This window comes from Chlorocebus sabaeus, chromosome 22 (genome assembly GCF_047675955.1).
Source record: "Chlorocebus sabaeus isolate Y175 chromosome 22, mChlSab1.0.hap1, whole genome shotgun sequence".
Classification (NCBI taxonomy): domain Eukaryota; kingdom Metazoa; phylum Chordata; class Mammalia; order Primates; family Cercopithecidae; genus Chlorocebus; species Chlorocebus sabaeus.
Genome location: NC_132925.1, coordinates 33706339 through 33729961, shown reverse-complemented (window position 1 = coordinate 33729961; position 23623 = coordinate 33706339). Strand labels below are relative to the sequence as shown.

The following is a 23623-nucleotide window of genomic DNA, read 5'->3' as shown; positions in this document are numbered from 1 at the left end:
TGTGTATGTGTGTGTGTGTGTGTGTATATATATATTTATCTGGAGTAACCTTGCCTAATTCACAAATGAACTGTCCAAAATAGAAATTTATAAGAGAACATTTTTGCTATTGCGAATGTCCTGGCCCATGGCAATGGTTCATACAGCTGTAGCCACTCTCCCAGCTTTCTTTTTTTTTGAGACAGAGTCTCACTCTGTTGCCCAGGCTGTAGTGCAGCAGCACGATTTTGGCCCACTGCAACCTCCACTTCCCGGGTTCAAGTGATTTCCCTGCCTCAGCCTCCTGTAATCCTAGCTGGGATTACAGGTGCGTACCATCATGCTCGGCTAATTTTTGTGTTTTTAATAGAGACAGGGTTTCACTATGTTGGCCAGGCTGGTCTCAATCTCCTGACCTCAAGTGATCTGCCACCTTGACCTCCCAACACACTGGGATTATAGGTGTGAGCTACCATAGCCGGCCACTCTCCCAGTTTTCATGGTGAGCAACAATGCATGTTTTAAGAGTGGTGGCCTCTGAGGTAGCCAGGCCAGGAGCACAGACCACCTTTACCTGCAATACATGGCAGCTGTGCCATTAAACAAAACAATACTGACCTCATGAATGTTGAATTTCATCAGCACAGTCCTTTAAATAGTTGAGTTATAACATGTTTCTCTCTCTCAGGTGACTGCTGTGCCCCCTTTGTGGGAAAAGCCTCCCTTGGGAAGCAGTGATTGTATGCTCAGTCCTCCCCTAGGAAGAACAACAGGCAACTTGCAGGGTTCCCTTCAGAATGTCCCTTTGAGTGCACCTGGCAATAAGCAGCACAAGACCCTGGGTGTTGAACCCCCTCAACTGCCTGGCAGCAATGAGACGCTCAGAACCACCAGCCAGAAAGCAGAACCGCTTTGCTTGGGTCATTTCCACAGCCGCCATGTCTTCCAGCAGCAGCTGATTGAGAAGCAAAAGAAGAAACTTCAGGAACAGCAGAAAACAATTCTCGAGCTGAAGAAAAACCAGCGGCTGGCAGAGGCTCAGTGGGCAGCAGAGCATGCCTCAGCAGTCACAGATGCACAGAGCCACCTGCTGTCAAAGCCCAGAGGAGAAGAGGAACCAAGAACCTGCCAGATGCTTGTGAAGTATGTCTGTTCTATCAGAACTCTCTGGACTCATTTTAAGGGGTTTTTCACTTGGGGCTCCTGAGCTGCTTTGTCCTGCTTCTGAGTTCCATGATCTTTCCTTTTCTTTGATTTTATGCTCTCAAAGCAAAGAAGCCTATGTTGCGACTAGCATATGACAGGCATAGATAGTCAAGGATGCCTGTAAGGATCCGGTTACACAGTTAGCGTTTGGGTCGTGGCTGCCTTTGAGGATCTCTGTTACTATGCCAGTTAAACAGAAAAATGCTTTCTTGCTCTATTTCTGGGTTTCTAGCTATGTTAAGTGCTGAGAAGCCAAGTCAGACAACATCAGGTCCATGTGGAGCAGCCCCTGGGCTGGCTTATTTCCTAGCTTAAATTTGTAGTTGTTAGGGATAAAACAAAACATCTTTGAGCCTCAAATAAGAGCCCAGATTTCTCAAAAGCCATTTAAGATGGTTTCAGATGTGCTTGAGACATACTCATTGCATGTGGTAAATGGTAGGATAATATGTGGTGATACTTATGGATTTGAAGCATTAGGATGGGAGTCAGGGTACCTGACTCACTGTGTAGACTCATGCCGATCACGCAACCTTTCCGTATCTCTTTACACACATTTATGGCGTGGATATGATATGTAGTTATCTCAGAGAACAGGGATTCATTAAGGTCTGTAAAAGGCTTTGAGCTTCTCAGGTCAAAGGACTTTGAAGGAAACTGGTTAGTAGTCTAAATTCTTTTCCTTTATTTTTCCCCTAGTTCACCTGTTGCTTCCCCTGGGACTGAAGGCAGTAGAAGTGACTCCCAAAATTCTCTTTCTGGACGCAAAAGGAAACCAAAGCAATTGATGACACCACATCCCATACTAAAAGGCAAGGCTGTCTCAGTGGTGCCTTGGTGATTGTAATCTCCTCTCCTAGAGTAGAATGTGTACACTGGTACTGAATTCTGACAACTCTTGAGGTTTTGAGACTTGACAGAACCTGACATCAAAAATCTCAGAACGGTAGACATGTGAGGAGTGGAGTACACCAGAGAGCCCCAGTACTTTTTTACTGCCCCTTTTGCCAACCTTTTTGGCATTCCCAACCAACACACACAGAAAAAACATAGCTGAAAGGTGTGTCATTTTTCTGTAATTTGAGATTTGGATTGTGGAAAAAAAAAGGATAATTATACAAATGAGAAAGCTCTGAGTAGCTGCCAAGGACAAACACTGGTAAAGGTCACCTGTCATCGTACTTTGTTAATGTTCAAATATTGATCAGTTTACAGTAATCCAAGCTAAGTTATTATATCATTTTACAATGTTATAACTTACTGATAGGATTTTAGTAATGAAACCTACAAACCAGATATCTTAATTTGATAACATTTTTGATGCACATAGAAACATTTATTTATTTGGTACAGGTAGGGTCTTCCTGTGTTACCCAGACTGGTCTCAAACTCCTGGCCTCAAGCAGTCCTCCCACCTCAGCCTCCCTAAGTGTTGAGATTATAGGCATGAACCACTGCACCTGGCCAGAAACCCTTATTTAAACTAAACTATGTGAATAGAAGCATTCTTCAGAACTCACCTAGTGAATCTGCTAATTGTTTTTACTATATACTTAGTCCTTCACTGTACATATGTTTGCATGTGGTGGTTGGCACTTTGACAATTATATTGTGGTTTGTAAATTTGATTTTTTTACCTGTGACAAGATTGCTGGTTTAACAAGAAGTAATTGCAAATGAAGATACTGTGCCTGCAGTCAGTTCCTATTAATGAAGAAATTGGTAGTCTTTGCATTAACTATCTGCCAGGACAGCAATTTATGCTGGCGTTGCCTGTCATTAAGCTTGGTTAGGAAATGCCCAGTTAAGTGTGATTTTTTTTTAAAATTATTGTTTGATCAAGGAGTTAGCTATTTTAGAAGCCCAGTCTACTTTCAAGTAGTCTTTTAATGATTAGATCTAGAAAAGATGGGCAAAGGGCACATTACCAGAGACTCTGCTTCTTAGGGGTCTCTTACTTTAATCCCCTAGTCTATTTCTGCCTTCTGAGAGACAATTTCACTCTCGCCATCTGTGGCACTACCATTCTTCTTCAGCAAAGCAGACACTTAATATCTGTAAGAAATAGCCTGGTGAGTTTTTTGTTTGTTAATTCTTAAAACTTGGACTTAAATTCTTTTCTCTGTAATATGGCACAAGGAACTGAAAGTAACTATTGGCTGGCTTAGGTGAGCAGAACTTGATACTCCTCCCATCCATGCCCCTCTTCCTGTGAAAGCCCCAACTGATTACAGAGTCATATTATCAGACCATCTTGCACATTTGTTTCTTTTGGATCGATATTTAATAGACTGTCAAGAACAGGATTCTGACACTCAAATTCATTCATATGCCAGTTCTCCAAATGCCTGGTACAATTCCATTTCCTGCCCATCTGTATATCCAGGCCTTAAAACTAGATTGAAATATCTTCATCATGACCCCAAACTTTAGTTTGTTTGTTGTTGTTCTTATATATACAGACATATGTACAGTGACTTAAGAAAAATTAGCAGATTCAATAGGATTTGAGGAATGATTCTACTCTCAAAGTACTTGTTAGGTGTAATTAAAGTTTCCTGCATTCATCAAATATATAATCAAATTATAATTCTGGTTTCTGGGTTTCATATACTAAAAGTCTATCATCAAGGCACATTATAAATCAGTAAATCATTTTTTATAAATCATAAATCATTTTTAATCATTTTTAATAAAAATACAAACAATTAATTTATAAATTGTTCCTCATTGCTGAGGATGGGATAGTGAGTCTTTAACCTATAGAGTATATAAGTTCTATTTATCGCTACATATTTTCTGAGATTGTGAACTTTCAACTTACAAGAAAACCCTAATAATAACACTAAATTTTACTATGAAATGGAGGCATTTCTCTTGCAGTATTCCTCATATTTTTTTCAATATAAAAAATGTTAGAACTCTGTTACTATTTTCTAGCTATGGAAGAGAGAGCAATTCAACGGGCTGAACGTAGGCGGATCTTGGCAGAGAAGAAGAAAAAACAAGAAGAAGAAAAATTGGTAATAAATTCAAAATGCAAACTGAGTCAAAAAAAAAAAAAAGGATTTGTCTAGGTCTTTCTTAAAAGATGAAACCTCACTTTTTCAGAACTCTTGAGACAATAGGGTTACGTCAACTTTGGAAATGGTTTTTTGGCCTACTGGCCTGAATTCTTTGACAATTTTAGGAAAATAAGGGGGACAGAAACATCAACATCATTAACACAGCAGGAAGAAAATGTTATAAAAGTTTATAAGAGCCAGCAGATTAGAAGATTTACACATAAACAAGATTAGTGTATTATAGGCAGATGTCTGACCTAATGAATTTGCAAAGGGGGTTAGTTCTTATCTTCCAAAGTTTTGACCTAGACTATCCGAAGTACATTTTGTAATTACCAAGAAAAAATAAACAGTTCTATCAGTTGGGGGTTTTCTGGTGAAATGAAAGAAAACCTTTTTCCCCCTAAACTGTTTGTAACTTGGAGTTAGTTTTTCACAGATGACAGTAAAAACTAAAAAGTCATCTTTTTTTTTTTTTTTTTTGAGACGGAGTCTCGCTCTGTCGCCCAAGCTGGAGGGCAGTGGCGCGATCTCAGCTCACTGCAAGCTCCGCCCCCTGGGTTCACTCCATTCTCCTGCCTCAGCCTCCTGAGTAGCTGGGACTACAGGCACCCGCCACCACGCCTGGCTAATTTTTTTGTGTGTTTTTAGTAGAGACTTTTCACCGTGTTAGCCAGGATGGTCTCGATCTCCTGACCTCGTGATCCGCCCGTCTTGGCCTCCCAGAGTGCTGGGATTATAGGCGTGAGCCACCACGCCCAGCCAAAGTCATCATTTTTAAATGAAAAATTAGTGATATTATTTATGATCAGTCTTTCCTTCCCAAGTAGAAAAGGATTCTTTTGGAGAAACTTTTAAGTTACATAACTGATGACATGTTGATTGAGTTTTCTACTTTTATCACCAAGTGCAGACTTACTCCAGAGATAGGACAGGCACTTTGGTAGATTGACTATCCTAAACATAAAAGATCACATTTCTGTTCAAATTGAGGGTTCTGATTTTTCTGGGTTCTAATCTCAATCAGGTCCAGTTAAAGGCCCAAGAGGAGGAACGTCAGAAAAGGGAGGCAGAAGAAAAGGAGGCACAGCTTGAAAGAAAACGAGAAGAGAAGAGACTGAAGAAAATGGTTAGTATTGTCTATTTGGTCAGTCCTTGTATCTTGAGGCTTGCTGTGTGTGATACTGTGGCCCTATCCACCCTCTTTAAGCCAGAACTTCTATCTGGAATACTCTTCTCTAACCTTCACTTCTTTTCTCTATCTTATTTAGTGAAAAGCTACTCATTCTTCAGATCTCAGCTCAAACATGACTTTGTCCGGATTAGCCTTTCCTGCCCTGCCCATCCTCCTCTCCACTCAAAGTTAGGTAGGGTTCCCCTTTGTGGACTCTCATCAAATATCTTCCCTTCAGAACATTATTGACACTTATCATTGTGCATTTGTTTTATGGCTGTTTTATTCATTTCTACGTCCCCAACTAAACTGTAATCTCCATAAGAGTTAAGGGAACTGTCTGGTGTTGTTCACCATTGTATTGGCACCCAGCAGATACGTGTTTAATGAGTGAATAAATGAATTAACAAATGGAAGAAGAAGTGATAATACACACAGAAATAATAATACACACAGAAGAAATAAGAGAAAAAGCTCTTACTCTAAGGTTATTAAATTCTGCTTGGGAAGATAAGGCCCAAAACTACAAACCTGTCAGAGACACTGTAGTAGATTATTTGCCATCATGTGCTACATAGACCAAAAGAGATCAAGGGGCCAGACGTGGTGGCTCACACCTGTAATCCCAGCACTTTGGGAGCCCGAGGCAGGAGGATTGCTTGAGCCCAGGAGTTTGAGACTAGCCTGGGCAATATGGCAAGACCCTGTCTTGACAAAAAAAAAAAAAATTTTAATCCTGGGAGCAGTGACACCTGCCTATAATCGCCAGCTACTTGGGAGGCTAAGGCAGGAAGAATATTTGAGCCCAGGAGTTCAAGGCAGCAGTGAGCTGAGATTGTGCCACTGAGCTCCAACCTGGGCAACAAAGTAAGACCATCTCTAAGAAAAAAAAAGAGAGAGAGAGAGGGAGATCAAGAAAGTCATACAAGGTATGTTTCATGAAGAATTTGGAAAAATTGGAGGCATTTTCATGAAAAGGAAATTTGAATGGAGAATTGTATTAGTCAGGATTCTCCAGAAAAAGAGAACCAGTAGGACATATAGACAGAGGGAGACTTATTTTGAGAAATTGGCTCATGCAATTATGGAAGCTGAGAAGTCCCATGATCTGCCATCTGCCATCTGGAGACCCAAGAAACCCAGTGGTGTAATTTCAGTTCAAGTCTGAAGGCTCAGAATCAGGGGAGTTAATGGTATAAATCTCAGTCACAGAGCAAGAGAAGACCAATATCCCAGCTCCAGATGGCAGGCAGGAAGAAAAAGGGACAAATTCTTCCTTCCTTCTCCTTTTTGAAAGTTCTATTCAGGCCCTCAGCAGATTGGATGATGCCCACCAACATTAGTGAGGGCAATCTGCTTTACTAAGGCCACCAACTCAAATGCTAATCTTATCGAGAGACATCCTTAAAGACACATCCAAAAATAATGTTTAATCTAGCACCCCATGGTATAGTCAAGTTGACACATAAAATTAGCCTTCACAAGTCCACCCCTTGTCAAGTTGGCACCCATGCACATCTCCGTAAACCATAGTTAATCTGCAAATAAAGACAATAGCACGATTATAATTCCACCTAACATGATACAACTATCCAGCATACAACTGAAAACATACTAAACCATTCCTCAGAAGAGGAGGTAAAGTCCTTGTCTGATGTTTACTCTTCTCCATGATATCCCATAACTTAAATACTTACATAGCATAAATGATGTAATGTTAGCAATACTTAAATACTATGATAGAAAGTTACATGATAAAATAATAAGAGAAAAGAAAATGCACAAATGTATTCATAGCAAAATAAAAAGAAAATACTCATGACTATTAGTTTTTGTTTCTACAGCTGGTTACATGGTTGTAACTGGTATTTATAAATACCTTCTTCCACTAACCCTCCATATTCCCCTTGCCTTCAGCAAGCACCTCAGCTGCTTGTGATTGTCTACCCAACAGGTGACCCAAACCTTCATTCCTAAAGCCACAGCAACATTCATTGTCCTGCTTGGATTAGGTTGTAGTTTTCCATTTACTCTAATTACAGGACCGTGTTAATACTAAGAGGCACCCTAACAAATCTCCTGTATTCCAAATGTATTCTTCCTTACCTTCATGTAGAGTAGTAGTTCAGTTCCCCCTTGGCAGGCAGGATCAGTCACCCCAAGCTAGCCCCATAACTCCCTTATTTGCCTGTTGATTCAGTGGCACAAGGAGCCCAAAGTGGCCAGGTAGCAGTCAACTTGCAGTTAAGTGGAATCATTATGTCTCTTGGTGAAAGCATTCTTCCCTCTGGAACTAAGACCTCTAGGCTAGTAAAGCATAAAATCATGGGAACAGGAAGACAAATTTTTGCTAGTGGTATTACTAAGAGTAATAGTGTACCATTCTCATTTCCATCTCTTGATTGCTGGGCCCTTGAATCCTGGCTATCAGAGAAACCATGCCACGTATTGGATACTGATTAAGAGGATGTACGGACTTCTGAAGAACCTTCCCGAGCCCTGCAAGGTATTGCCACCTAGCTGGTGCTATAACTAAGTCTTCAAAGGGCTATTCCAATGTTGGATCAATCCACCTGGTTCTGGATGGTAGGGAACATAGTAGGGCCAATGAATTCCATGAGCATAGGCCCATTGCTATACTTTTTTGCTGTGAAGTGAGTTCTTTGGTCAGAAGCAACGGCGTGGAATATGATCACGGTAGATAAGGTGAATCTGTAAGTCCACAGATGGTAGTTTTGGCAGAATCATTGTATGCAGGGAAAGCAAATCCATATCTAGTCTGTTCCAGTAAGTACAAAATGTTGCCCCTTCCTTAATGGAAGCAGTTCACTGTAATCAACCTGCCCCTGGGTAGCTTGCTGACCACCCTGGGGAATGGTGCCACGTCAGGGACTCATTGTTAGTCTCTGCTGCTGGCAGATTGGGTACTCGGCAGTGCCTTTAGCCAGGTCAGCATCGGTGAGTGGAAGTCTATGTTGCTGACCCCATGCATAACCTCTATCTCTGCCACCATGGCCATTTTGTTTATGAGCCCATTGGGCGATCTCAGGGGGTCAGAATCATCAGTATCATAGTCGTCCCCCTCCACAGTTTGTTCCACTGAAAGGTCTTCAGGGGCAGTAACACCAGTGGAGCTGTCATCTCCTATTATAGTGATGCTTTCTTCTTGAATACCTCTTGAAGGAATGCCTAAGGCTGTTTTACAGTTAACTTTTGGTTTTTGTTTGTTTGTTTGTTTGTTTTGAGGTGGAGTTTCACTCTTGTTGCCCAGGCTGGAGTGCAATGGTGCGATCTCGGCTCACCACAACCTCCGCCTCCCAGGTTCAAGCAATTCTCGTTCCTCAGCCTTCCGAGTAGCTGGGATTACAGTCATGCACCACCATGCTGGCTACTTTTTGTATTTTTAGTAGAGATGGGGTTTCTCCATGTGGGTCAGGCTGGTCTTGAACTCCCGACTTCAGGTGATCCGCCCACCTCGACCTCCCAAAGTGCTGGGATTACAGGCGTGAGCCACCATGCCCAGTCAACTTTTTTTTTTAATAAGGAGTACAATCTAAAATAATGATAAAATGTATAGTGTCATTCTCAAGTATTATGTACTTCACATAATTATATATGCTATACTTTTATATGACTGGCAGCACAGTAAGTTTGTTTATACTAGCTTTACCACAACTGCTTGAGTAATGTATGACACTGTGAATTAGAACAGCTACAGTATCACTGGGCAATAGAAACTTTTCAGCTCCATTATAACCTTATAGGGCCACCTTGGTACATTCAGTCTTTCATTTACCCAAACATCATTAGATAGCATCTGACTGTATATTTATTTTATACTTTGGGTTATTAAAAATACTATGTTAGTTATTTTGTTGCTCAAATTGTTTCAGCTTTGGCCACTGGGAGCTCTTTAAGGTTGGCTCCTATTGTCCCTTTGACATACCCTCATTATTTTGTGGTTTTTGGGCACTTTACTTTCTGATGCTATTCATCTTTTATTTTTTCATTGCCCTTCCCTCACGAATAAGCCATTTCTCTGAGGGTTCTTAGTTATAAATGGTATTTGGAAAGCAATATATAAGTACTGAGGGTGAAATTGCTACTGGGGTGTCACTGATTATAGGACCTTGGCAGTTGGAGGTAGGTAATATATGTATACTATACTATGTATACATACCTATCTGTAATCATTCTGTGTCTATCCGTCTGTGTGTGTATATATACATATATGTATGTGTAGCTCTACCTAAATATGAGTTCATACTGATGTTTCTGGCTCTAATCCAGCACTATAGGGTTTATCCTATGCTTCCCTTCTTGCTTATTTGTAAATGCCCTCTGACAGTGTGAAACCTGGCTCCCACAATTCATCCACTTATTTGTTCAACCCCAGGATAGATGTAAAGCAGTTTCAAAACTGATTACCCAAACCCCAATGAGAAAAAAATTACCAAATACAGTACAGTGTTTATGTACAGTTCCATTTATCTTTAACCCTATGGTTTCCAGTTAAAATCTGGGATACATGTGCAGAACATGCAAGTTTGTTACATAGGTATACATGTGCCATGGTGGTTTGCTTCACCCATCAACCCATCATATAGGTTTTAAGCCCTGCATGCATTAGGCATTTGTCCTAATGCTCTCCTTCCCCTTGCCCCCCAACCCCCGACAGGCCCCAGTGTGTGTTGTTCCTCTCTCTGTGTCCATGTGTTCTCATTGTTCAACTCCCACTTATGAGTGAGAACATGCAGTTTTTGGTTTTCTGTTCCTGTATTAGTTTGCTGAGGATGATGGCTTCCAGTTTCATCCATGTCCCTGCAAATGACGTAATCTCATTCTTATGGCTGCACAGCATTCCACGGTGTATATATACCACATTTTCTTTATCCAGTCTATCATTGATGGGTATTTGTTTTGGCTCCAAGTCTTTGCTATTGTAAATAGTGCTGCAATAAATATACATGTGCATGAGTCTTTAGCTGGAGGCATCATTCTACCTGACTTCAAACTATACTACAAGGCTACAGTAACCAAAATAGCATGGTACTGGTACCAAAACAGACATATAGACCAATGGAACAGAACAGAGACCTCAGAAGTAACACCACACATCTACAACCATCTGATCTTCAACAAACCTGATAAAAACAAGCAATGGGGAAATGATTCCCTATTTAATAAATGATGTTTGGAAAACTGGCTAACCATGTACAGAAAACTGAAACTGGACCCCTTCCTTACACCTTATACAAAAATTAACTCAAGATGGATTACAGACTTAAATATAAAACCCAAAACCATAAAAGCCCTAGAAGAAAAACCTAGGCACTACCATTCAGGACATAGGCATGGGCAGAGACGCCAAAAGCAATTGCAACAAAAGCCAAAATTGACAAATGGGATCTAATTAAACTAAAGAGCTTCTGCACAGCAAAAGACACTATCATCAGGGGGGATAGGAACCTACAGAAAGGGAGAAAATTTTTGCAATCTATCCATCTGACAAAGGTCTAATATCCAGAATCTATAAGGAACTTAAATGTACAAGAAAAAAACAAACAGCCCCATCAAAAAGTGGGCAAAGGATATGAACAGACACTTCTCAAAGTAAGACATTTATGCGGTCAAAAAACATATGAAAAAAAAAAAAAAAAGCTCATCATCCTGATCAACAGAGAAATACAAATCAAAACCACAATGAGATACCATCTCATGCTAGTCAGAATAGCGAGTATTAAAATGTAAAGAAACAATAGATGCTGCTGAGGCCGTGGAGAAATAGGAACAATTTTACACTGATGGTGGGATTGTAAATTAGTTCAACCATTGGGGAAGACAGTGTGGTGGTTCCTCAAGGATCTAGAACCAGAAATACCATTTGACCCAGCAATCCCATTACTGGGTATATACCCAAAGCAATACAAATCATTCGACTAAAATAAGTTTTAAGTTACTTAGGTCAGCTCCTATTTTTCCCTAGGTCAGCACCTATTTTCCCCAGCTCCTTGAGTACAGTTTTGTCATTTGTTTTTAATACAGTCAGATTCATTTGTCACAGGCTACATTCCATCCTAGAATCCCTGACATTCTGGTTAATTTTGTTGTTTTTCTACTTTAAAGTTCACTCTTGTTAATGTACAGTGCTATGGCTTTTAACAAATGCAGAGTATTATAAAAAGCAGTTCCTTCATGTTACAACTTCCTCTGTATACCCCTCATTTTTTAATATTTGTAGATTTAGGGGGTATAAATGCAATTTTGCTACATGGATATATTGTGGAGTGCTGAAGTCTGGGCTTTTAGTGTACCCATCACTCAAATAGTGAACATTGTACCCAGTGGGACATCCGCCAGCCCCTAACCCCTGGCAAACACAGATTTGTTTTCTATTCCTATGTGTTTTGCCTTTTCCAGAAGTCATCAGTGGATTCATACAGTGTTGGTTTTTTCACTTAGTAAAATGCATTTATGATTCATCCATTTTGTTGCATGAATCAAAAGCTCAGTCCTTTTTATCATCAAATAGTATTCCAATAGAATTTCGTCTGCATATGCAAGTTATCTATTCCTCTGTTGATACTGCTTCCAGTTTCTGGCAATTATGAATAAAGTTGCTAGAAACATTTACATACATGTTTTTGTTTGGACTCATAAGTTTTCAGTTCAGCCAGGTGTTCACACCTGTAATCCCAACACTTTGGAAGGCTGAGGAGGATTTCTTGAACCCAAAGGTTCATATCAGCCTGGGCAACATAGTGAGACCTTGTCTCTACAAAATGAAAGAAATTAGCCAGGTGTGGTGACATGCACCTGTAGTCCCAGCTACTTGGGAGGTTGAGGTGGGAGGATCGCTTGAGCTCAGGAGTTCAAAGTTGCAGAGAGCTATGATTTGCTATTGCACTCCAGCCTGGGTGACAAAGCAAGACCCTGTTTCTAAAAAAAAAATTTTTTTTAATTTTTTAAGTTTTCAATTCACTTAGGTAAATACCTAGGAATGTGATTGCTAGGTAGTGTGGTAAGTCAACGTTTAAGTTTATAGGTAATTGCCAAATTCTATTCCAAAGAGGCTGCACTGTTTTGTGTTCCTACCAATGATAAATGAAAGGTCTTTTTGTTGCACATCCTCATCAGCATTTGTTATTGCCAGTTTGGGGGGGTTAATATGTTCTAATAGGTACGTAGTAATATATCATTGTGGTATTTATTTGAATTTCCCTAACAACAAATAATGCTAAGAATTCTTTCATATCTTCACTTGATATCCATATATATTCTCTGATGAAGTATCTGTTCAGATCTTTTGTCCATTTTTTGTTTACTTATTGTTGGGTTTTTAAAGTTCTTTATATATTCTGGACCAAGTCCTTTGTTCGATAGGTGATTTGCAAATATTTTCTCCCAGTCTAAGGCTTGTACTTTAATTCACTTAACAGTGTCTTTCACAGAGGGAAGTGTTAAATTTTAATAAAGTCAACCTTACTTTTTTCTTTCATGGATTGTCCTGTTGGTGTTGTATCCAAAACTAATCACCAAACCCAAAGTCACTCAGATTTTCAGTTTTTCCTTCACAAAGTTTTACATCTTACATTTAGGTCTGTGGTCTATTTGGAGTTAATTTTTTTTTCTTTTCTTTTTTTTCCAAGACAGGGCCTCACTGTCACCCAGGCTGGAGTGCAGTGGCACACGATCTTGGCTTACTCTAACCTCCAACTCCCAGGCTCAAGCGATTCTCCCACCTCAGCCTCCCAAGTAGTTGAGACTACAGGCGCACGCCACCAGCTAATTTTTATATTTTTAGTAGAGATGTGGTTTCACCAGGTTGTCCAGGCTGGTCTCAAACTCCTGGGCTCAAGCGATCCTCCTTCCTCAGCCTCTCAAAGTGCTGGATTACAGGCGTGAGCCACCACACCTGGGTCACAGAGGTGACCCAGCCCACTGAAAGTTTTTTTTTTTTATCATGCAGGGATGTTGAGTTTTGTCAGATGCTTTTCTGCATCTGTTGAGATGATCATATTATTTTTATCCTTCATTCTGTTAATATGGTGTATCACATTTATTGATTTGTGCATATTGAACCATCCTTGCATCCCAGGGATAACTCCCACTTGATCATAGTGTATTATCCTTTTAATGTGCTCTTGAATTTAGTTTGCTACTATTTTGTTCAGGATTTTTGCACTTACGTTCATCAGGTATATTGGCCTATAATTTTTTTTCTTGTATTATCCTTGTCTGTCTTTAGTATCAGGATAATGCTGGCCTCATAAAATGATTGTGGAAATGTTCCTTTCTCTTCAGTTTTTTTGGAAGAGTTTGAAAATAATTGGCATTAATTCTTTAAATGTTTGATATAATTCACCAATGAAGTCCTAGGTTTTTGTTCGTTAGATTTTTAAATTACTCATTGAATCTCCTTATTTGTTTATTGGTTAGTAGGGTCTGTGGCCTTTCTTCCCTGTTCCCAGCTTCCTTGAACCACTCAGCTGTGCTGATTACTTCAGTAATCTGGGTAAGGTAAGAAAGAAGTGGGCCTCTTGGGCAGCATCCTACAAAGCTGAGGGAGCTGAATGCTTACACACTCTCCTCTCACTTTCCCCTATGGGAGGAATCACAGGCTGTGGGGGTCTCTCTTGGCATTGAACTGTGCTGCCTTGGGGGAGGGGTGACCCAGATAAAGTGAAACTATTCTTACCCCCTTCAACGTGTCTAGTGATGTGCTGGAACTTCACTGCTGGACTTCTGGACTTCCACAAAGGTACTCTCATCCATGGGTACTTGTCAAAAATCAGTGCTTCTGTGGGGATATGATGGTAGAAAGCTGCGACTCCACCATCTTGCTGATGTCTTTTCTCCATTTATTTAGATCTTTGATTTCTTTCATCATTGTTTCTCACATCTCACATTTTGTTAGATTTGTACCTAAGTACTGCATTTTGGGGGCACTATTATAAATCATATTTTTTTAAATTTTCATACTCCATTTATTCATTGCTAATATGGGAATATAATTCATTTTAGTATGTTGATGTTGTATCCTGCAATCTTGCTAAACTCACTTTTTGGTTCCAGAAGTATTTTTGTAAATTATTTGGAATATTCTAGATAAACAACCAGGTTGTCTGCTAATAAATGCAATTTTATTTCTTCCTTTCCAATCTGCATGCCTTTTACTTATTTATCTTGCCTTATTGCACTAGTTAGGACTTCCACTATGAGATGGAATAGGCATGGGGAGAGAAGACATCCTTGCCTTGTTTCATATCTAGGGGGAAAGCATTCAGTATCTCACCGTTAAGTGTGATGTTTGCTGTGGGTTTTTCATGAATGCCTTTTATTAGATGAAGGATGTTTTCATTTATTTCTAGATTGCTGAGAGTGTTTATTACAAATTTCACTGAAAGTTCTTTCTGCATCTTTGATATGATCATATAGTTTTCTTAATTCCTCTACTAATATGGTAAGCTACATTGATTGGCCTTCCAATGTAAAATTAGCCTTGTCTTCCTGAGATGAACTCCACTTGGTCATAGTGTGTAATTTTTATATATTGTTAGATTTCATTTGCTGGTATTTTGTTAAGAATTTGGTTTTTGGGGTTTTTGTTTGTTTGTTTTTGATGGAGTCTCACTCTGTCGCCCAGACTGGAGTGCCATGGCGCAATCTCAGCTCACTGCAACCTCCACCTCCCGGGTTCAAGTGATTCTCCTGCCTTGGCCTCCTGAGTAGCTGGGGTTAGAGGCACGCACCACCACACCCAGCTATTTTTTGTTTTTTTAGTAGAGACGGGATTTCACCATGTTGGCCAGGCTGGCCTGAACTTTTAACCTTGTGATCTGCCCACCTCAGTCTCCCAAAGTGCTGGGATTACAGGCGTGAGCCACCACGTCTGGCCTTTTTTTTTTTTTTTGAGGTATGGTCTCGCTATGTTGCGCAGGCTAGTCTTGAACACTTGGGTTCAAGTTAGCTTGCCTAAGCCTTCTGAGGAGCTGGGATTCTAAGCATGCACCACCACACCCAGCCTGCATTTCCTTTTTTTTCAATATTATGTTTGTCTTGTTGTGGTATTAGGATAATGGTTAGCCTCATAAAATGGGGAAAGTATACCCTTTTTTACTTTTTGGAAGAGAGTGTGTAAAGATGGTGTTATTTCTCTCTAAAATGTTTGGTAGAATTCACTGGTGAAACCACCTGGGCCTGGAATTTTCTCTTTTTTAAATTATTTTTTATTAAATTTTTTATTTCTGTAGGTTTTGGGGGAACAGGTGGTATTTAATTACATGAGTAAATTATTTGGTGGGGATTTGTGAGATTTAGGTGCATCCATCACTTGAGCAATATACACTGAACCTAATTTGTAGTTTTTTGTCCCTCACCCGGAATTTTCTTTTTTAAGAGGATTTAAAATAATATATTCTATTTCTTTAATAGATATTGAGCTATTCAGTTTTTCTTTCTTCTTGAGTAAACCTTGGTAGTTTGTATATTTCAAGAAATTTGAGCATTTAATCTAAGTTTTCAAGTCTCTTGGAATAGAGGTCCTAGTATTCTCTTATGACCTTTTTAATGTCTATGAGATCAGTAATGATGTCTGCTCTTTAAATTTTGATATTGGCGATATATATCTTCTCTCTTTTCTGGTTTACCTGGATATCAGTCTTATCAATTTTATTCCTTTTCAAAAACTAACTTTTGGTTTCATTGGTTTTCTTTGTTATTTTCCTCTTTTCAATTTCATTGATTTCTGCTTTAATTTTTATTTCTGTCCTCCTCCTTCCTTAAGATTTTGCTTTCTTCCTCTAGTTTCCTAAGATATAAACTTAAATGATTGATTTCAGAGCTTTCTCTTTTTCTTTCTTTCTTTCTTTAGAGACAGGGCCTTGTTCTGTTGCCCAGGTAGGAATGCAGTGGTGTGATCATAGCTCACTGTAATCTCAAACTCCTGGGCTCAGGCAATCCTCTCACCTCAGCCTCATGAGTAAATGTGACTACAGGCATGCACCACCATGTCCAATTGATTTTTAAAATTTTTTGTAGAGATGGGGTCTCACTATGTTGTCCAGGCTGGTCTTAAGTTCCTGGGCTCAAAAGATCCTCCCACCTTGGCCTCCCAAAGTGGTAAGATTAAAGGCATGAGCCACCATGCCTGGCCTCTCCTTTTCTAGTACATGAATTTACTGCTGTAAATTTCCCTCTAAGCACTCTTTTACTTGTATATCATATATTGATATTTTTATCTTTATTTAATTCAAAATATTTTTAATTTCCCTTGAGATGTCCTCATTGTCCCATGGGTTATTAAGAAGTTTATTCTTTAAAGTTTAAATATTTGAGGACTTCCAGATAACTTTCTACTAGTTTAATGTCTGGTTTTAATTTCTAGTTTAATTTCATTATGTTCCAAGAATGTATATTGCATGAAATTATAAAGTTTTGCTTTATGGCCCAGAATATTGTCTATCTCAGTGAATGTTCCGTGTGCACTTGAGAAGAATATATATAGTACTATAGTACTAAGCTGTCATTGGTCTGCAAAAATGCCAAGTCACATTGAGTATGTCTGTGTCTTACTATATCTATATCTATATTCTTACTGATTTTTCTGCCTGCTTCTATCAGTTATTGAGAGAGGAATATTGAAGTTTCTAACTAAACTTGGGCATTCATTTCTCCTTTTGTATCTATCTGGTTTTGCCTCATGTACTTTGAAGGTTTGTTATTAGGTGCATGTATGTTTAAAAAGACTTACATGGCCGGGCGCAGTGGCTCACACCTATAATCCCAGCACTTTGGGATGCCGAGGCAGGCGGATCGTGAGGTCAGGAGATCGAGACCGTCCTGGCTAACAAGGTGAAACCCCGTCTCTACTAAAAAAAATACAAAAAAATTAGCCAGGTATGGTGACAGGCACCTGTAGTCCCAGCTAATTGGGAGGCAGAGGCAGGAGAATGGCATGAACCTGGGAGGTGGAACTTGCAGTGAGCCGAGATCAAGCCACTGCACTCCAGCCTGGGCAACAGAGCGAGACTCCATCTCAAAAAAAAAAGACTTACATCTATGTCCTATAAAATTGAATGTCTTATAGACATCATATAGCTGTTTCTTCATTTGGTATCTAATCTGATAATCTCAGTCTTTTAACTATTATGTTTAGCCCATTAACTTTAAAGTGATTATTGATAAAACTGGATTAAAAAATTTTGTTTTTTTTGAGATGGAGTCTCACCCTTGTTGTCCAGGCTAGAGTGCAATGGCATGATCTCAGCTCACTGCAACCTCTGCCTCCTGGGTTCAAGTGGTTCTCCTGCCTCAGCCTTCCGAGTAGCTGGGATTATAGGCATGCACCACCACGCCTGGCTAATTTTGTATTTTTAGTAGAGACTAGGTTTCATCATGTTGGTCAGGCTGGTCTTGAACTCCTGTCCTCAGGTGATCCACCCATCTCGGCCTCCCAAAGTTCTGGGATTACAGGCGTAAGCCACCACACCTAGCCACAACTGGATTAAAATCTATCTTCTTCTTAGCTATTTTCTATTTGTTGTACTTATTCTTTGTTTTTCTTTTTTTTCCCCTACCTTATCTGGTTTTAATTAAGCATCTTTATGATTTTGTTTTATCATTTTTTTGTAGTTTTTATTTATACCTCTTTAAAATATATATATATAGATAGATTTTTTTTTTTTTTTTTTTTTTTTTTTTTTGAGACGGAGTCTTGTTCTGTCACCCAGGCTGGAGTGTAGTGGCATGATCTCGGCTCACTGCAACATCCGCCTCCTGGGTTCAAGCGATTCTCCTGCCTCAGCCTCCCAAATAGCTGGGATTGCACATGCCCGCCACTACACCTGGCTAATTTTTGTATTTTTAGTAGAGACAGCGTTTCGCCATCTTGACCAGGCTGGTCTCTAACTCCTAACCTCGTGATCCACCTGCCTTGGCCTCCCGAAGTGCTGGGATTACTGGTGTGAGCCACTGTGCCTGGCCCTCTTTTGAAAATATTTTTAGTTACCCTAGTGTTTACATTTTTAAAATAATCTCCTTCTACCTGAGTGTGGTAGCATGTACCTGTAATCTCAGCTACTTTGGAGGCTGAGGCTGGAGGACTGCCTGAGTCCAGTAGTTTGAGACAAGCCTGGGTAACATAGCAAGACCCTATCTCAAATAATAATAATAATCTCTTTCCACCTTCAAATAACAACACTTTATATGTAGTGAAAGAACCTTCTATCAGTATTTCCCAGTTCCTTCCTCCCATTCCTTTTGATATTGTTGTCATGTTATATTTTTATGTATACTATAAATAGCCAATATCTTGTTAAACTTATTATTTTAACAATTAGTTTTCTCTTAGTGGAATTAAAAATAAGATGATTACATTTTACCTTTATTTCTTCTGTTTCCCATGCTCTTCATTTCTTTGTGTAGATCTAAGTTCTTAACCTATATTATATTCTTTATGCCTGAAGAACTTTCTTTACCATTTCTTGTAGGGTAGATCTGCTGGCAGTGAATTCCTTCAGTTTTTATTTGTCCAAGAGTCTTTATTTTTCCTTCATTTTTAAAGTATGTTTTTTGCTGGATATAGAATTCTGGGTTGACAGGTTTTTTTTTTTTTCTTTCAAAACCTTAATGATGTTACTCTATTGTTTTCTTGCTGCCTGGTTTCTCACAAGACATCTACTGTAATTCTTCCTTTCTTTCTTTGCGGGTGTCTTATTCTGTTCAGGCTGCCATAACCAAATGTCACAGACTAGGTGGATTAAACAACTGAAATTTGTTTTCTCACAGTTTTAGAGGCTGGAAAGTCCAAGATCAGGGTGCCTGCATGGTTGGCTTTTGGAAAGGGGTCTTCTTGGCTTGTAGACGGCTTCTTCTCACTGTGTCCTCATATAACCTTTCCTTGGTGTTTGTGTTTGGAGACAGAGAGGGGAGAGGGAGAGAGCGCGTGGGAGAGGGAGAGAGTGCGTGGGAGAGGGAGAGAGCGCATGCCAGAGAGAGCAAGCAAGTGCACCATGGTATCGCTTCTTATAAGGACATTAATTCTATACAATTAGGGCTGCACCCTAGGACCCCATTTCACCTTAATTACTTCCTTAGTGGCCCTATGTTCAAATACAGCCACAAGAGGGGTTAGGGCTTCAACATAGTTAACTTTAGGAGGACACAAGCATGACAGTAGGTGTTTCCCTTTAGCTACTTTCAAGACTTTGTCTTTGATTTTTAGCAGAATATGATATATCTAGGTATGGTTGGTTGGTTGGTTTGTTGGTTGGTTGGTTTGGTCTTGGCTTTGGTGGTCTTAAGTTTCTTGGATATATTATTTTGTGTTTTGTTACTGATTTTGGAATATGTTTGCCCATTATTTCTTCAAATTATTTCACTTGCCCCATTCTTTTTATTTTCCTTATGGGATTTGTTATGCCAGTGTTACATTTTTTCATATTGTCCCACAGCTCTCAGATGCACTATTGTGTTTTTCACTCTTTCTGCCTTTCGGTTTGTGTAATTTCCATTGCCATATTGTCAGGTTACCTGATTCTTTCCTTGGCTGTATCTTCTAGCAGTAAGCCAGTTGAAGTGCCTCTTCTATCTCTATTGCCATGTGTTTTTTTTATTTCTAGCATTTTTGTTTTGAATCTTTTTTTATAGTTTCCATGTCTCTGCTAAAATATCTGATCTGGGATGTCTACCTTTTCCATTAGAACATTTAACATTATTTTTGGAAGTTATTTAAAATTCCCTCTCTGATAGTTCCAACATCTCTGTCATATCTGAGGCTTGTTCTGATGATTGCCTCATCTTTTCAGGGTGTATTTACTTCTTATCTTTGAGTATGCCTTGTATTTTTTTGTTGAAGACCAGACCTTTGTTCAGGGCAATAGAAACTGCAACACGTTGGCCTAGAGTGTGGAGATTTGTACTAATTTAGCCAGGAAATGGGCTATGTTTGAAGCTTGTTGTTGCCATGGTCACCATCGTTGAGGTTTGTTGCTGTGTGCTGTAGACACCAGAGACTTTATTGTCTTCTAGTGACTTTGTTTTTGCTTCCTCTTTTGGTTTTGGGTCTTCCTTTTATGCTGCTCCCCAGAGAGAATCTGTTGTTTACAGCTCTCCCAGCTGTAATCCACTATTATTATTGGAAGCTTGTATAACTGTGGTGATAGGGTGTGGATGATGGGGAGAATTCTGTGTTCTGATTAAGTATCAGTGTTTGGAATGCACAGCTTTAGGCACTCAGATAACTTCTGTTCCTACTCCAGTGGTAGAGCTTTTTTCTGCCCCCCTTTTCCCTTTATCCACAGTGGGTATCCACCACAGTCTCAGTCTGTGACCTTAAAGACCTTCCCTCTGGAGAATAAGGCTTCCCCAACCCCTAAGTAGGTAGGGAGGACTTGTCTGGGCAGAATCCCCTGCGTGCCCTTCCCTCAGAAGGAGTGCTATTCTGCCAGTGCACTGGGGTGGTTGCTAGGACAGATAAAACTTTTGTTTCCTAAGGAAGAATGCTCTGGGAAGATTTTGCAGTTGCTGCTGTGCCTCTCCCCAGCCAGAACCATGGTGGGAACTTTCTGTGGATTCTCCATGATCTTGTCTGTGAGAGCCTGGTGGGGTTCTTAGAAGAAAAGCCTGCAAAGGGATGAGAAGAATCCCCATGACCGTGATCCCCAGGAGCTTCAACCTTCTCATGCTGGCCCACTCACTCTCTGCCTCCATCAGTTCACCAAAATTTCTAGTTTAATCGTCTTACTCACTCATATGGTATCCAGTGGCTTCTGCCTCGGGTAAACAAATGCTTAGGTCTTGTGCTTCCTTGAAGATGCCTGTCTCTCCAGATTTGGGGGTAGCTTCAGATCTCTGATCAGTTCACAAAAAAAATCATGAATTCGTTGCCTGACCAGCTTTTTCCTTGTTGGAAGAAAACCACTTATGCAGAACAAGAATGGTGAAAAGTACATTACTGACTAAGAGATCATTTTATTTCTCTCACTATACCAAGCCCAAACATTTTCTTTTTAGAAGCTGCAGTTCATAGCAATAGATACAAAGAGTTTGTCACATAGACGAGTTTCCATTCCATTAGTTGACTGGAGCTATCTGAATTGAGATAGATGCATTTATAGACTGGCTATACTTGAGTCTTCTTTGAGGACAACTTTAGATATAAAATGCACATGGCAATTGTCTTCTTTTCCCTCTGGACAAAGATGCTCTACACAGTGTGCTTCTCCACTCAGATTTTCATGGGTCTTATTCCTTTTGACGCATCAAGTTCTGCCAAGCAATTCTTCACTTCCTCATATACTTTATATAGCTTTTCCCAGTAAGCAACCTCCAAGGCCATAGTAGTGTTATTCCTCTGGATATCAAAAAGATAATGGCACTTCTGAACAAGTGCCTTCTGAGACTTCTCTGAATCATTTGCATCCTAGATGTGTTTGGTTGAACTCTGCTTAACCTCTTCTATTTGGGCAGTTTTTTGGCTCATTGAGTGTACCAGCAAATTGTCCAAGAGAGGTACCATGTTTTCTAATGACGTAAATAAAAAACCCTACTGTTGATGTGATAAAGTGTCTGGTGAATCATATATATTTCTTTGGAGAGATACTCTGAGATAAACCCAGTTATGTGTGTATAGGGTGCTATGACACCATTTTAGATAAAGGAACTGGAAGAATTCCTCAGGGATAAGCCCCCATGACAGACCCATCCTCTATATTCAGCAAGAGGTGGTACAGGGGCAAGACATGGCTACAGCTTAGTGTCCCCATGACCCTGCTAGAAGAGCATGTTGGGTGCCACAGTAAGGTGGCCACTCAGAGGTCTCACACAGTGACCTTCCAAAAATAAAAATCTAACCTCTTCTTAACACCCCCTCTATGTTTATTAAATGCTTATACTTAACAGGCAGTAACTTTTTTTTTTTTTTTTTCTTTTTTTGAGACGGAGTCTGGCTCTGTCGCCCGGGCTGGAGTGCAGTGGCCGGATCTCAGCTCACTGCAAGCTCCGCCTCCCGGATTTACGCCTTTCTCCTGCCTCAGCCTCCCGAGTAGCTGGGACTACAGGCGCCCTACTAGCCACCTCGCCCGGCTAGTTTTTTGTATTTTTTAGTAGAGACGGGGTTTCACCGTGTTAGCCAGGATGGTCTCGATCTCCTGACCTCATGATCCGCCCGTCTTGGCCTCCCAAAGTGCTGGGATTACAGGCTTGAGCCACCGCGCCCGGCGCAGTAACTTTTATGGCTATATATACTTGTGATTGATGGGCAGCTGAAGTTTGTGGTTGAAAAAATAATTTTATCAGAGAAAACAAGGCAAGATTTAAAGTTTTCCGTAATTGTTTGTCAAGTATATTTGCACATTGAACAAATATCTGTAAAGCATTTACTACATGATAGTCATTGTTCTAGATGTTAGAATGTAGCAATGAAGAAGACCAATAACAGCCCTGCCCTCTGAAAGCTTATATGCTAGTTGGGGAAATTTGCTAGTTTAGTCAAATTAATGACTAAAGAAGTAGGGAGAGAGTGGTATAGTTGGTGGGAGCAGTATGGGAAATACCTGTCTGAAGAGCTGATATTTGAGTTCCTGGATGCTGAGGCGGCCTCCACAGTGTCTAGTGGGGGCATGTTAAATGTGAGATACCTATTAGACATCCAAATGAACATGTCCAATATGTGCTTGGGTATATAAGCCTGGACAACAAGATTGTGTATGGAAGTGAAAAAACAAGTCAATGTTTTTAATGCTCTGGAAGTAGCTGTAATCAACTTGGGAGACTGTCTGGATAGAGTAGAAATAAGAGTCCAACATCAAGACCTAAGGACTATAAATAGCTATTCAGAGGATGAGGAGCTAGTGAGGTAGAAAGAGAACAGGAGAGTTTAGAATCAAAACACCAAGAGAAAAAAGTATTTCTGTTAGGGGAGTGATGGGAGTGGTGAATTTGGCTGAATGCTACTGAGTTCAATTAAAAGTAGCACGGATAAATGATTCTTTGATTTGGAAGCCCAGCAAGCATTCATGACCTAGAGCAACAGGGCTTTCAGTGGTGTGCTAGGAAAGGAGCCCCATTTCCAGTGGCTGAGGAGAGAATAGGTGAGGAACTAGAGACCGTAAGTATGGATGCAGATCTCATGAGATCAGAGATAGATGGGGATCTCATGAGATCAAAGAGATCTGCATCTGTACTCATGGCCTCTAGT

At 40.0% G+C, this 23623-nt stretch overlaps 1 protein-coding gene across 5 annotated transcripts in view; it reads left to right on the top strand.

The window, feature by feature from the left end:
- CCDC191 (coiled-coil domain containing 191) overlaps positions 1-23623 on the top strand; it is an 88065-nt gene that overhangs the window by 46666 nt on the left and 17776 nt on the right. For 4 of the 5 annotated variants that reach the window (XM_073009734.1, XM_007985761.3, XM_007985760.3 and 1 more), the window contains 4 exons: positions 668-1122; positions 1885-1997; positions 4126-4208; positions 5278-5379. In XM_073009734.1, coding sequence (XP_072865835.1) covers positions 668-1122; positions 1885-1997; positions 4126-4208; positions 5278-5379 — 753 coding nt within the window. Of the gene's footprint in view, positions 1-667; positions 1123-1884; positions 1998-4125; positions 4209-5277; positions 5380-13863; positions 13932-23623 lie in introns of those variants that run through there. The other variant, XM_073009733.1, reaches the window with a different exon arrangement.